The sequence below is a fragment of the Momordica charantia genome (assembly GCF_013281855.1).
Source record: "Momordica charantia cultivar OHB3-1 chromosome 5 unlocalized genomic scaffold, Mcharantia_2.0 BLBB01000005.1, whole genome shotgun sequence".
Lineage (NCBI taxonomy): Eukaryota > Viridiplantae > Streptophyta > Magnoliopsida > Cucurbitales > Cucurbitaceae > Momordica > Momordica charantia.
The window spans coordinates 1,216,237-1,229,104 of record NW_028275163.1 but is presented as its reverse complement, the minus strand read 5'-3'; the positions used below and the strand labels follow the sequence as shown (position 1 = coordinate 1,229,104).

The 12,868-nt window shown below is 34.2% G+C and overlaps 1 protein-coding gene across 3 annotated transcripts; it reads right to left on the bottom strand.

The window, feature by feature from the left end:
• Positions 1 to 2,829: 2,829 nt before the first annotated feature.
• LUH (LEUNIG-like protein) lies at positions 2,830 to 12,868 on the bottom strand. Of its 3 annotated transcripts, none has more exons than XM_088124478.1 (19): positions 12,710 to 12,868; positions 12,335 to 12,606; positions 12,125 to 12,222; positions 11,724 to 11,833; positions 11,320 to 11,600; positions 11,160 to 11,229; positions 10,957 to 11,071; positions 10,191 to 10,240; positions 9,834 to 10,106; positions 9,642 to 9,713; positions 9,220 to 9,444; positions 8,597 to 8,738; positions 8,394 to 8,503; positions 7,623 to 7,772; positions 7,295 to 7,450; positions 7,067 to 7,183; positions 4,752 to 4,949; positions 4,145 to 4,316; positions 2,830 to 3,127 (listed from the first exon to the last, which is right to left on the bottom strand). In XM_088124478.1, the coding sequence occupies exons 2-18, from the start codon at positions 12,364 to 12,366 to the stop codon at positions 4,173 to 4,175; spliced, it is 2,343 nt and encodes a 780-aa protein (XP_087980604.1). In that variant the 5' UTR covers positions 12,367 to 12,606; positions 12,710 to 12,868; the 3' UTR covers positions 2,830 to 3,127; positions 4,145 to 4,172. The 3 variants fall into 3 exon arrangements, with proteins under 3 accessions (XP_087980604.1, XP_022146957.1, XP_022146956.1); XM_022291265.2 differs by having other exon boundaries at positions 2,830 to 3,110; XM_022291264.2 differs by lacking the exon at positions 2,830 to 3,127 and having other exon boundaries at positions 3,758 to 4,316.

The following is a 12,868-nucleotide window of genomic DNA, read 5'->3' as shown; positions in this document are numbered from 1 at the left end:
TCATCAAAAACAATAATTTTTTTAGAAGTTCGAATATTCAAATCCTGACCCCAAATCTGTTATATTCTTAAAAATAATTACTATAAGATTCAAAATAGCATTAACAAGGGCGGAATCCGAAAAGTTCCATAGGGAGTGATATAGTTTTCAATTTTGAAAATTGAACTGGGCCACAAAATAAAGAGAGAACTTTTAAACATTTTTTAAAATATAAATTTCTCCCTAGCATTTAGAAAAGAAAAAGAAATAAAATAAAAATGAAGTTATATGTTGAAGTTTGGAGGTTTTTAATTTATTCGAATTGAAGACAAAGGGTTACGCTTTGCCAAACACATGATGGGACACCCGTGTCTTTTACCAAAAAGACACCCCCTTTCCCACTCTTTAAAAAAGTCTATTTTAAAGTATATTAATTAATTAATTAAAGTAAAAGGGAGAAGAAAATAGGGACTTTTCCGGTTTGGAGGAGGGCGGTGGTCCTTATTAAGGGCAGAGGCAGAAAGCTATGAAATGCCGTTGAAAACTCAGACCTTCTTTTTTTTTTTTTTTTTTTTTTTTTTTTTGCAAAAAATCACCATTTTTTAATTCATATTACCTCTCATTGAACTGAAATAAAATTTAAATTTTAGTTTTTGCTTTTAGAGATGGGAGAACAATGAAGCTAGATGAATTCTAGACTTTCATGGAGCAGTAATGTTACTATTCTTATATATCATACTTCAACTGGTTTTATATATTGATCAAAATGTTGTAAATTCAAATCTTCATTTACACACTTCATTTATTATTATTATTTTCATATTTTCGAGATTTTTTTAGTACATATTTACAAGATTTAAACATGTGTGCGTTTGATAATGATTTTTTGTTTTTTTTCTTATTTATTTCTAAGCGTCACTAGAATTGTATACCTTGTTTAAAAGCAGGAAGTTTTAGTCTCTTGTTTTTCCTTTCTAATTTTACGATTAAGCTTAGCTTTTTCAACATGTAAGATGAATAATATTTTGAAATTATCATTTTAAATACCGTATTAAAAAAATCTTTAGTAAAAGTGTACAAATTTTATTTTATTATGAAACTTAATAGAACGTTGAAAAGGATTTCTAAATGCATTTCTATTTCTTTATAAGAAAAATAACCAAAAAAAAAAAGAAGAGTTTACCAGACATATTTCCTACGTATATTTTCTAAGAAAACAGTAAATAAATATCTCCCCCTTCAATTTTGGTCAAGGTAAAGAATCAAATACTCCAAAATTAGTTAAAGAATTAAACAGCGACATTTTATTTAAATTTTTATTTTAAAAGGTATATTATATATATATATATATAATTTGGAAAAAATTAATTAAATTTGTTCCTAAAATTCCAAAAAAGTGTGAGAAATATTAACCCCCACCCTCCACGGTCTCTGTTTGTGCACCACGACAGACTTTTATCATAGAAAACCACTGCTTCCACTGCCTGTTCTGTTGTGATAAAACACAGAGAGAAAATTATAAAAAATAATAATAAAAATAAATAAATAAAAATACAGAGAGAGAGAGATAGAGAAATAAAAAGGAAGTGGATGTGGATTGTGGACGAGGATATGCCCTTTTTTATTCCAAAAATTAATTGAAAAAAAAAACTGTTTTTTATAATTGAAAATGAATCATGAATGAATGAGGAAGTGGGTTCAGAAAATTCTTGTTACTCTTCGCCATTGGCCATTCGGAAACCATAAAAAAAATTATTTATAAATTTAAAAGTTAACTTTCGAGATTAAATTTGACTTGTCAAGTTAAGAATTGGATTTAATTTCTCTAATTTTAATTAAAATTATCTAATTCCAAATTTATTAGGAAATCAAATAACTTACCCAGCAAAGGTATTATTGACAAAATTGGATATAATCTCGTTGATAACTATTTAGTTTTTTTTTTGAAATGTAAGCTTAAAAACATTATTTTTATCCATGTGTTTCTTTGTGTTGTTATCATTTCTAAAATTGTTGATGCAGAAATTTGGCATCTTGAAATCTCGCCAAACTCGTACCAATTTTCTATGAGATCGACGAGATCTGCAAAACAAAATAACACTAAAGACCGATGTAACTTTTGCTATATAGGCTCCGATGCTTAAGTCAGAATCGGAGGGTATTGTGAACATAGCAAAGAGTAGACTTGCCACAGAGGCTCCATTATGAGTATTTACTTCTATAAATCCTAGGGCCATCAAGGGATTTTCTCATCCATAACAAAAATTATTTTCAAAATTTAAGTCAAATTTTGAAAACTAAAAAAGAAACAGTAACTTTTAAAAAACTTGTTTTTTTTTATGAAATTTGGTTATATATGTTCAAAGAGAGTGAAAAACATGCTAAAGAAATCATATATAAATTTCTAAAATCATTAAAAAACAAAAAACAAAACAAAACAAAACGTATATTTCCACTCCATTGCAACTTGCAAGAGCATGAGCTACTTTGTTCTTGTATCTCTTGATGTAATTCTTCGCCACAATTCCCTTCTCTTCCGCGATTAGGTAAACTTTGCTTCTTCAACCGCCCAGACGATTTCATAAATATCACTACTAATTATTAATTATTTAAAATATAATTTTCATATATTTTAAACAAGATTGTCGAAATTTCGAATTATAAATATTTTGACGAAAGAATAAATGGAAAGTGGGAAGAGAACAAAGACAGAAGACAAGTAGATTCAGAGTATGCGACCATGCAACCTCCACATTATCCGCCAGTTTGCAGCTAATTTATTCAATTTGTACTTTTCTTCTATTTTTATTTCTTTCCTTTTTAATATTTAAAAAAACAGAGAGAGAGAGAGAGAGAGAAAAATAGAGGGCCCCACGCGCATTAACGTTCTCGGATCTGTCTTGCTTTGGTAGCAGTCAGCAAATTTTGAGAAATAAAAAGAAATTAAGAGGAGAAAAAACATTTACACCTTCTTTCTTCCTCCTCAATGATTTGCCTGACTACAATGATGGAGTCGTGTGTCAGAATTTGATTGGTCCACGTGGCACAGAACAGGAACCGCACATGCAACCGTATCGTCCCCTCCATGTGCGCGAAGATTGAGTGAAGGAATTTTTTATTGTTCCGTATTGCTGTCACGTATATTCGTCTACATCGTTAATTAATTTCTTTAATAAATTCAACATCAATATTGATTATTAATGGTATGATTAAATATATTAGCAATAATGATCTGAAAAAAAAATTGTTTACTTATTTGCCACCAAATTATTGCCGAGAAAACTGACTTGATAATCCAACTAAAATTGAGGTTTATATTAAATATTACGTCAATTCTCAAACTATTATACTTATTTCTATTATTTTCTTTTCATAAACTTTCAAACGGCCTCCTTAAATTTTGAAATATCTTGATTACCAATACATTTTAAATAAAGAATAATTTTAATACCAAAAGCAAACATAACTCGACGGTAATTGATATAACCGACGACTGACCTACTACTACATGAATGAACAAAGACGTTCCACGTTAAGTTTTGACTAAATAATTTATGAAAATTTAATTACAAGGATAAAGGAAATTGTATGTAAATATTCAGACAATAAAACAAAAACAATTACAAGTTTAGGGAGTAAAATAAAATAAATTTAAAGATCAATATAGTATTTAGACCCAAAATAGACCAATTTAAGAAAGAAAATAGAATCAAAGCATGGTAGTAATAATTTTTTTAATGAGTAATAACAACAACAAAATAGGGTTTAAGGAATCTAATAACAAAATTATTAACTTTAAATTAATAATAATGAGGTGGTAAATAGTTTTTAACAGTTCAAATTAAGCTCTGTATTAAAACGGCGTAGTTAAGAGAATGTTCAGTGTTTCTAATAACCTATAAGCCAACATGAGCCACACGGGAACTTTGACCACAACCATCACACAGCTTATTACCCACCAAGACTCTAAATAATGAAGAAAAATGGAAGGTAAATTTTAAATAACACAAAGAACTCTTCATCTTCATCTTCTTCTTCTTCTTTTTCCATTTTTTTTTCGACTTTTGTACTTTTTCTATTAAAATTCCATTTTCAGCCTTTTAGCTGCAGATTTGAGGAAAATGGAAAAAGGCCACTAGACTTGTGTAATCAGAATTTGACTCACCTAATAACGCCAGAGAAGTTGTGTGTTCTTATTTCCATATCTTGACAGATTTGTCGTGGCTCGCAGAGGCGACCATTCCTGTCACTGGTGATTGAGCCAACGATGAAATCATGCCCTCGTGAGCAGGCATTGTCATACACTTGTTCTCAGCCATGTTCCACAGCTCCAACGACTGCAATTTTTTAGATTGAATCGGGTTACAAACATGTATCTTTAAACAAATACAGCACCAATGTCGAAGGACTCCCGAAATCAACTTCAACATCGTTTACCAAAAAAGATAAAACATTATCCTAGTATTAATACAGAACTCACGCCATCAATCTGTTGTGTGGGAGCTACTTTTTGAACTAGAAAACTGCTTTTCAGAATAAAAACTTGTGAAAAACGTATTTGGTAATTATTTTTTAAAAGTTCTTCTCTTGTTTTCATCGGAACTGAAATGGTTCTTCCTACAAAAATCACAGGCTTGAAAATAAGAAGAACATTAATCTCCCAGGGAGATAGGCTCTTAACGCTGTGGTGGTATAATTGGAAATGAAGAACACAGTAGAGCTAAAGCTAAGGTAACGAGGAAATAATGCATAATTTTAAGGGAAAGTATAACCTGGTAGCCCCCGATAACCAAAAGTGAGGAATAGCTTGGGTGAAAAACGCAAGAATGGAACATATTTCCGCTGGAACTGAGCTCGTGAATCAATTCTCCCGAGGCGATCGACCATACTCGGACAGATTCCTGACTAACAGATGCTAAATAATCTCCATTTGTATCCCAACAAACAGAATGTACATCTGTTGAGTGACCCTGAAAAGTGATGAAAATTGTTCTCCCATCAGCCACCTGAATGTGCTTGTAATTAAGTGAGAACTTATCTATTACTAAAATCAATAAATTAGGAAAATTAACATTTTTCTAACTTTTTCGTATTTGTATTAAGATTCATAAATTGATGAGTAGCTCTAATTTCTTTGGGGAACTTGGTTTTTTTGTAATATAACTGTTATGACAATTTGAATAATTTAAACATTATAATGGTTCATTTCTACGGAACTATGGTCACAGTGTCCAATTAGCCATAATTAGAGTCAGTCGTCACCTGATTCACTCACTTATCAAAAAGATGGACCAAAGAAGCACAAAATCCAAGCGCCAAACAGGTACTAGGAAATGTAATCCTCCCTCTTTATCCCTTTTATTTTTTATGGCTGACTATCATGGTAGATTTCTTCAGAACCCGATTTGAGATCGTTTGAAGGTTACTTGGAAAAATTATTCAATTTGGCCATCACATTGCAGTTACACTGCTCTATTTCAAACTTGCCTACCTACTTATCCACTTTAGGAGTCCCAGCGAGATTGCTTCCTCCATGGAGAAATATATGAGGAACCTTTCATGGAGTAGCATGAAACCTAAAGTAGGATTCCACATTGGTTGCTTCTAGCTAGGTAAGACTAACCATCATCTCAAGGAGATCGGGTCTTGGGAACTTAGTAATAAGAATAAAGCCTCCTTACTAAGTGACTTCAACGATTTGCTAACAAAGAAGATTTCCTTCGAGAACGGTGACGGCAGCTAAGTTTGTTGTCCTTGAAAGGCGATTGGTGGTCTCTACCTAATACTACCGTGAAATCTAGAAGGTCGTGGAGAGACATTCTTAAGCTTAAAAATGTCTTGAAGTAGGTCCTTAGGCTAAACTTTGGGAGCAAAGATGGAAGGGAAATAGATCTCTTTCTCAACTACCTTCTTCCTAAGACTTTATGTTATATATCTAATAGCAAAAATGTATTAATTATTCAAGTTAGGTACCCCTTCAAATGCTTCTTGGGACATCATTAAACAGTGATTAAGAGACTTGACATTGGATTTATCTTGTGGATTCTCTCGTTGATTTTTCTTCCAACCACCAAGACAGTAGATGGGACTGGACTTGAGATAGTTCTAGGAATTTCAAAGTCAAATCCCTCCCAAGATATTAGCATATAAGTAACCTTACTAGATCCAAATTTATGCAAATAGGTTTGGGAATATAGACATCCCAAGAAAGTAAAAATCTACATTTGAACGCCTCCTGGGAAGCACTAATACACATGATAAAATTCAAATGATAACCCCCAACATTGCTCTCAATTCAAGCTACTTCTTAATGTACGAAAAAGAGAAAATCACAAACCATCCTTTCATCCATTGTACTATGGATTAGTTACCAGTTGCAACTCCATCTAACGAACTCTTTTGGATTGATTTCCCTGATTTATAGAGATATCTGAAACCTTATCCACTTCTTCCTTGGTGGTCACCCTTGTAAAAACAAAGCTAAACCTCTTGGAATGGTTTTTTTTTCCTTTCCTTGTGGCCTTTTTTGAACGAAAGAACCACTGATTTTTTGGAAGAAACTTCTCCCTTTGCTTTAAGGGATTTTATATTTTTTTGTGGCAGCCTCTTCGTGAAAACTTAGACCTTTTTATAATTATACTTTGACTACTCTCTGTACTAGTTGGCAATCCCTTTTATAATTTTTTTTAGGAAAGGACATTTTCTCTCTACTTATAATTTTCATTTTATTGATGAATATGCCTCCTATCCCACTAAAAATCTACCATAATATCTTTTGAATTTGAGATATTTTCAATTCATTATTTAGTGATAATTTTTACAAAATGAACTCTTTAAATATTTCTGATCATAATAACCAATCATAATTTCGAAACAGAAAGTTGACACATGAATGCATTTACTAACCAGTATTATACTTGCATAGTTGCATCAATTAAAAATCAAAAAGATTATTTCCTATTATATTAAAAATTTTATATGCTAATAGATAGACAAATATGCAGAACATAACTTAGAATTACAACCACAGAAAAAAGAACACTACACCACATCAATAATTTTTCTGGAAATTTGCTTGACTTTTTACCTTTAATGAGAGTGTTAGCCTGTCTGACTCGAAATCAAAGATCGAAACAATGTTCTCTGATGCTGCAGCCAGAAGTTGCCCTATTCTTGGCTGAAATCTTACCTGAGTTGAGCCACCCTGGTTCACAAAACGTACTTGGATTTAGACTAGAAAATTAACAAACAAAATAGCCCCAGTAGACTGGGAATTTGAAACAACGAAATAAATGAAAGGAGTCATAGGACTAGCCTTTGAGACATGGGTAGTAGAGCCCTGACTGACGTGCCAGTAGCGAATCTCATTGTTCGCATCGCAAGAGCAAAAAAGTTCACTCTTCTTAGGGTGGAAATCTAGAGATGCCACATGCGAGGTATGTCCAGCATATGCGTGTAAGCAATAAGTTGGCTGCAAGAATAGATCATATATATGGCTGTGATTTTCAATCTTTAGACCAACACAATCATTTATAATGAGCAAGGGAAAGGGACTCAATGATGGATCAATTCAAATAACAGAACCAAATAACTGATGACAAATGTTACATTTTGAGGTAGTGAAGTTAACAGAATAAACTTACTTGTGCCGCATCCCAAAGTCGAACAGTTGTATCAAAGGAAGATGTTGCTAGCTGAGTTGAATTGGGTCTGAAACGAACATCCGTAATGATAAGAGTGTGTTCCTCTGGTGTGCTTTCAGTTTGCAATGTCTCCATGTTCCAGATAACAACCTAATAAAATAATAATAATGAAAATAAATATCAACAAGCAGACATAACGAACATTTATTTGGTTTGATATAACAAATATTTATTTGTTCTAGCACACATATATGAACCTATTGCATGTGCTGATGACAGAATAATTTTCCCAGGTTTACTAGTACGCGATCCCAAATTGTGTACGTGGCTAAAAACGCCAATGAATCTAGAGTATCTAAATCTTACTTTTACAAGTAATTGACCCTTTGAAAGTCAATCTGAATTTATTTTTGCTAGTCTTTCTTTTTTCAAGGACTTTCTATTTGAATTGAAGTACAAGGAAACTACCTTCTGCATGCCTTAAAAGGAATTGACAGAGAATTGCACAGCACTACTATGAAAGATTTTAAGCATCACTATTGCTGTCTCTGTAAGATGATGCATAAACTTCACATAAATCAATGCCAGAAAGGCACACGGTCAGGAAAAATAAAGTGAAAGAGATGATCGCATTAAGCTAATAAAAAATGAAAACTTGGAGTTCACATCAACTCTTATAAAGAGGTAATTGTGAAGGAGTTCACATTTCTTTTAAGGAATCCAGAACAGCATCTGCAGTAAAGAACACGAAAGAAATACAATGATTGATACCCTTTTGTCATGACCGGCACTTGCCAATAACTTTCCATCCGAAGAGAAATGACAGCACACAACTTTGCTGTTGCTTTTACGCATGGAACCAACTTCATTAAAAGAAGAACCTAAAAATGGGGTGGGGACACAAAACCAATGGTATAGTCTATCAGAACCATGACGTCCATGACCACTGTTTGAATGAAGCAATCATGGATTACCCTTTGAATTTTCTGCAGCATGCTCAGAAGGGTTCCGCTTCAACGTGCCAAACAAATCCCTTCCATCCCCATCATCATGTGAGAGAAAGGATTCCACATTATCATCTAAGGAACCAATATCTCCAAGATGTTCCATGTCTTCCTGAAATGGGAAATAATAAAATATTATAGTAAACGGACTAATCAAGCATATTAACAGTAGCTATTGACAAAATAAAGGATATTTTATGTCAGGTTAGGAAGTTGTAGGCAAAAATGAAACAAGGAACATACAAGAATACTTGACCATTGCACCAGAAAAAACTTAACCATAGCTATCACACATGCATTTTTAATATGAAAGTTGGTGTTATTCATTGGAATCTAATTTCTGGAATCCAGACAACTGGAAAGAAAGAGAGCTAAACAAATTATGATCCAAGTATCAATCTGAAAATATATATGTATGTGTATACAGTAACTTCACTGGTCATCATGGATTTAACCAAGATTTTCTTGTTTGAGAAGTATTCTATACAAGACTGATGCACAAGTTATAGTATAAGCAAACTTTTAAACCACAGCACTGGTTATACCATCATCTCTTTGTTTATGCAGATATTATATTATTCAAGTTCCTTTACCAGCTGGTTTGTGGATGATGCAAGACCGCCTGTTCCATCCGTGCCATATATCATTAAACTACTCTTTGAGATGCTATTAACATTCTGCAGATTAGGGGCGATAACAGCTCCATCGCCAGGGGTGTGAGTTGATGGAGTTGATGGTTGAGAGTTAGGTCCAATGGTATTCCCTGTTCCAGTACTGTTAGCAGCTCCAGAAGATGAAGGCCCTTTCCTTTTTCGGTTCTGTGACCCACATTCAACAAACGATTATTAGCTTGCCAATACATAGAAAGAAAGTTTCTGGTTGGTGAAATCTTTTAAAGAATGCTGTTAACAGTACTCAGTTATGTTAGTAACTGTAAGATTCGGATTCAGTTCCTTGAACTTGTGGAGTGTAAGCAAAAGGAAATAAGTTGTAGTGACATAAGAATAAGCAAAACCTGTTGTACTTGCTGAGGATGTAAGCCATCCTGCTGTTGGGAAGAAGACTGTTGCATTTGTGGAATATTCATCTGCAAAGTGCGCCTTTTAACAGTTTAACTATCTTTGCTATAAAAGGTACCTCAGCATAACCCAAGAAAGAAAATATTCAGATCTGAGATGACCTGTGCACTTCCAGAAGGAAAACTTACCTTCGATGAAGTCGACTGCATGGGTGAGCCAATTGATCCATCATTCGTAATTGGTTGACCATCTTTTGCAGTTAAGTTATTCCTTGGTAATCCTCTAAATCTTTGAGGATCCATGTCATTGTACATAGGCGAACTACTAAGATTTCCTTGTGCTTGGACCTGGGCCAAAAGTTGCTGCTGCTGCTGCTGCGGTAAGAGCTGAAATTGACTTGCATTCTGAAGGAAAGGTTTCTGAACCTGTGCGCCTAAACCTGGCCTTATTTGCTCAAGACCCTACTCAGGAAAAGACCATAAATGAGAACTTCAAAGCATACTCGGATGCCCTTAATCTAAAGAAGGGGGAGAAAATTAACTTACAGCTAAAGGCCACCCCTTCAATGGGAGACCGTTGACTCCAGGGTTCAAGCCTGGAAAATGAACACAAGTTTTTCAAGATATGGAGAATGGACCTCAAAAACAAAACGGTTGAAAGCATTCCAAGTAAATAGTCTCCATTAACTAAGTGAAGTAAATGGAACGACACTGTTCACGCTGAGTATCTAATTTTAAGCCAACTCTTAATGCATTAAAACAGGCAGGTAGTTTCAGCAGGAGCTATTAAACACTAATTAACCAAACAGAGCAAAAAAAAAAAATCAAATAAAACAATGTAAAATCATACTCTTTTAATGTAATTAAAAACAAAAGCAACAGGTCAGAGCAAATTGTGACACACTTCCCCAATTTATTAAATAATGAAAAATTACAATCGCAAGGAAAAACATATGTTATCAGAAATATCGCAAGGAAAAACATATGTTATCATAAATATTCTATATTAAATCAAATTAGAGGGAATAGAACTGCTACAAACATCAGATTACTCTGATTGTACCGAATTTTTTGAGAAGTTTCTAGATCTTCAAATATTCTTCCTACAGGTCTTCACCATGAATGATTTCTTGAGAGTTGAGATATATTTTTCTAGGAGTTCACTTGAGAGTTGAGATAATTTAAGTCAAGATTCAATAACTAGTTAAGTGTCAATGCCGACATAAAGAATGTTGGTGTCTTAAATAGTTGAATTTATAGAAGCCATGATGGCGGAAAAAACTGTAGCATTTTATTTAGGAAGGATACAAACCTGCGTTTCCTAATCCACCAGGTTTTGATTGCATTAACCCTGGCCCATAAACTGAAGATGGATCCATAGGCAAGGACCTTTGAGTACCACCAATATTGACCTCTGATTTGATATCCTACAAATATGAGATTTTAGATAAACCCTGCAGCTATATGCAAAGAAAGAATCAAATAGGAGTAAAAGATGCTAAGAAAACCAATTACCGTGGGCTGCTGACCTCGTGCCTGGATCTGCTGCAATGCTGCATTCACGCTTCCAGAGTTTCCTAGCTGTCTGTGTGATTAGTGGAACCAAGAAGGATGCATTATCTTCTTATTACGTTAAAGAAAACGAACATAAAAAATAGAATAAAAAGAAACTTACCCTGGATGATTTGCATTTGGTTTGATAAGGGCCACCCTTGCATCAAGAAGTGGTTGGGACGTCTCTGAATCTATTGCATTAGGGTTTTTCATGCGTTCCTCGTACATTCTTGCTGCCAGTGCACTAGCTGTTGGTTGCCCGAGCATTCCTTCAGAATTAACGGCATTCAGTGAACCACCAAGCGAAGGGTGACTAGCATCCCTCCTTTGTAACTGTGCTTGACGCATAAGTTGCAGTTGTTGCATCTGCAGCTGTTGTTCCTTCGTTTTAATTTGTTGTGCCTGCACAAAATGACATGGGCAACAAAGGATGGAGACCAATTCAACTTATCATCTGTTCAGTTCACTAGACTATTTCTTCCAATTATAGTTCTAAACAATAATAAGTTGAAAAAAAAAAATCACCTCTATATATGCTGCAGCGGCTTCAGAATGTTTCTCGTTCGTCCTTGCTATAAATATGTCCCAGAATACAGACCACCATTCGAACAAAAATCCTCCAGGAGCATCAATTGCTGCACATCATCATATGCAAGGACTAATATCGTCAATGCATCATTTTCTACACAATCGCTACGCAGACTGTGAATAACATAATCCGGTAATCTAAGTCCAATATGAAGACTCTCATTTACACTCAACTCAAGTCTATCTAGTAATCTTCTTGATCACGCTTAAAGCACTAGAACGTATGATGAAATATAAGCATTCTAAAAAGATGAAATAAAATCTGAGTGGAACCAGACAGATTCCTATTCTACAAGAAATTTATTGAATAAGAATTGACAGATCATTTGAAGTATTACCTACTGGATCCGGGGCAACCTTTCCTTCGTTCATGAAGGACTTAGCCGTGGCATGTAATTTTTTCTTCACCAAGTAATCATAAATGTACACATCGAGCCTGGAAAATCAACAACAATTTATGACAAGTGTGATTAAAGGAAATTCTAACAAGAGATTGTAACCGAAGCATCCAATGATGAATGAAAGGAAATTTCAAGAGAAATATCTACATCTTATCTGCTTCCCAGTTACTCTGCGCCATCTTCTTGCTCGAAACCAAACGTACTGCTTAAGAAACCGACAGAAATCCTAAAATACACCGTAATTATAACCTAATCTGCACAATTAAGACAAGATACTCTGCAGCCTGTTGAATTTGGCTCTGCACTGACACGAATCAGCCTCGTAAAACACCAAAGAGACGGATCAACGCCCGCATTACCAGTCTTCGAAATCCTGGAAGTAGGATCTTTCTTGATCAAATCTTTCGTCCTCAATTTCACTACCACGTAGGAAAAGATTCAATTCAACAAGCGCGAAACTTTTTCACTGTCTGAAACGAAGCCTTACATGATTCAATCACTCAAAACAGTTGAAATTCTCACCTAAATTCGAGGAATTTGTAATTCAGCGTCGATTAACGAGCTTTAGGGCTAGTGATCAGAGATTTTACCAGGTTCGAACTGCTCGAAGTTGAACAAACATTACGCTAGTTGTTTGAGCCTTCGAGGACTTCAAAAGCTGAGTTCAGGTTCCGAACCTCA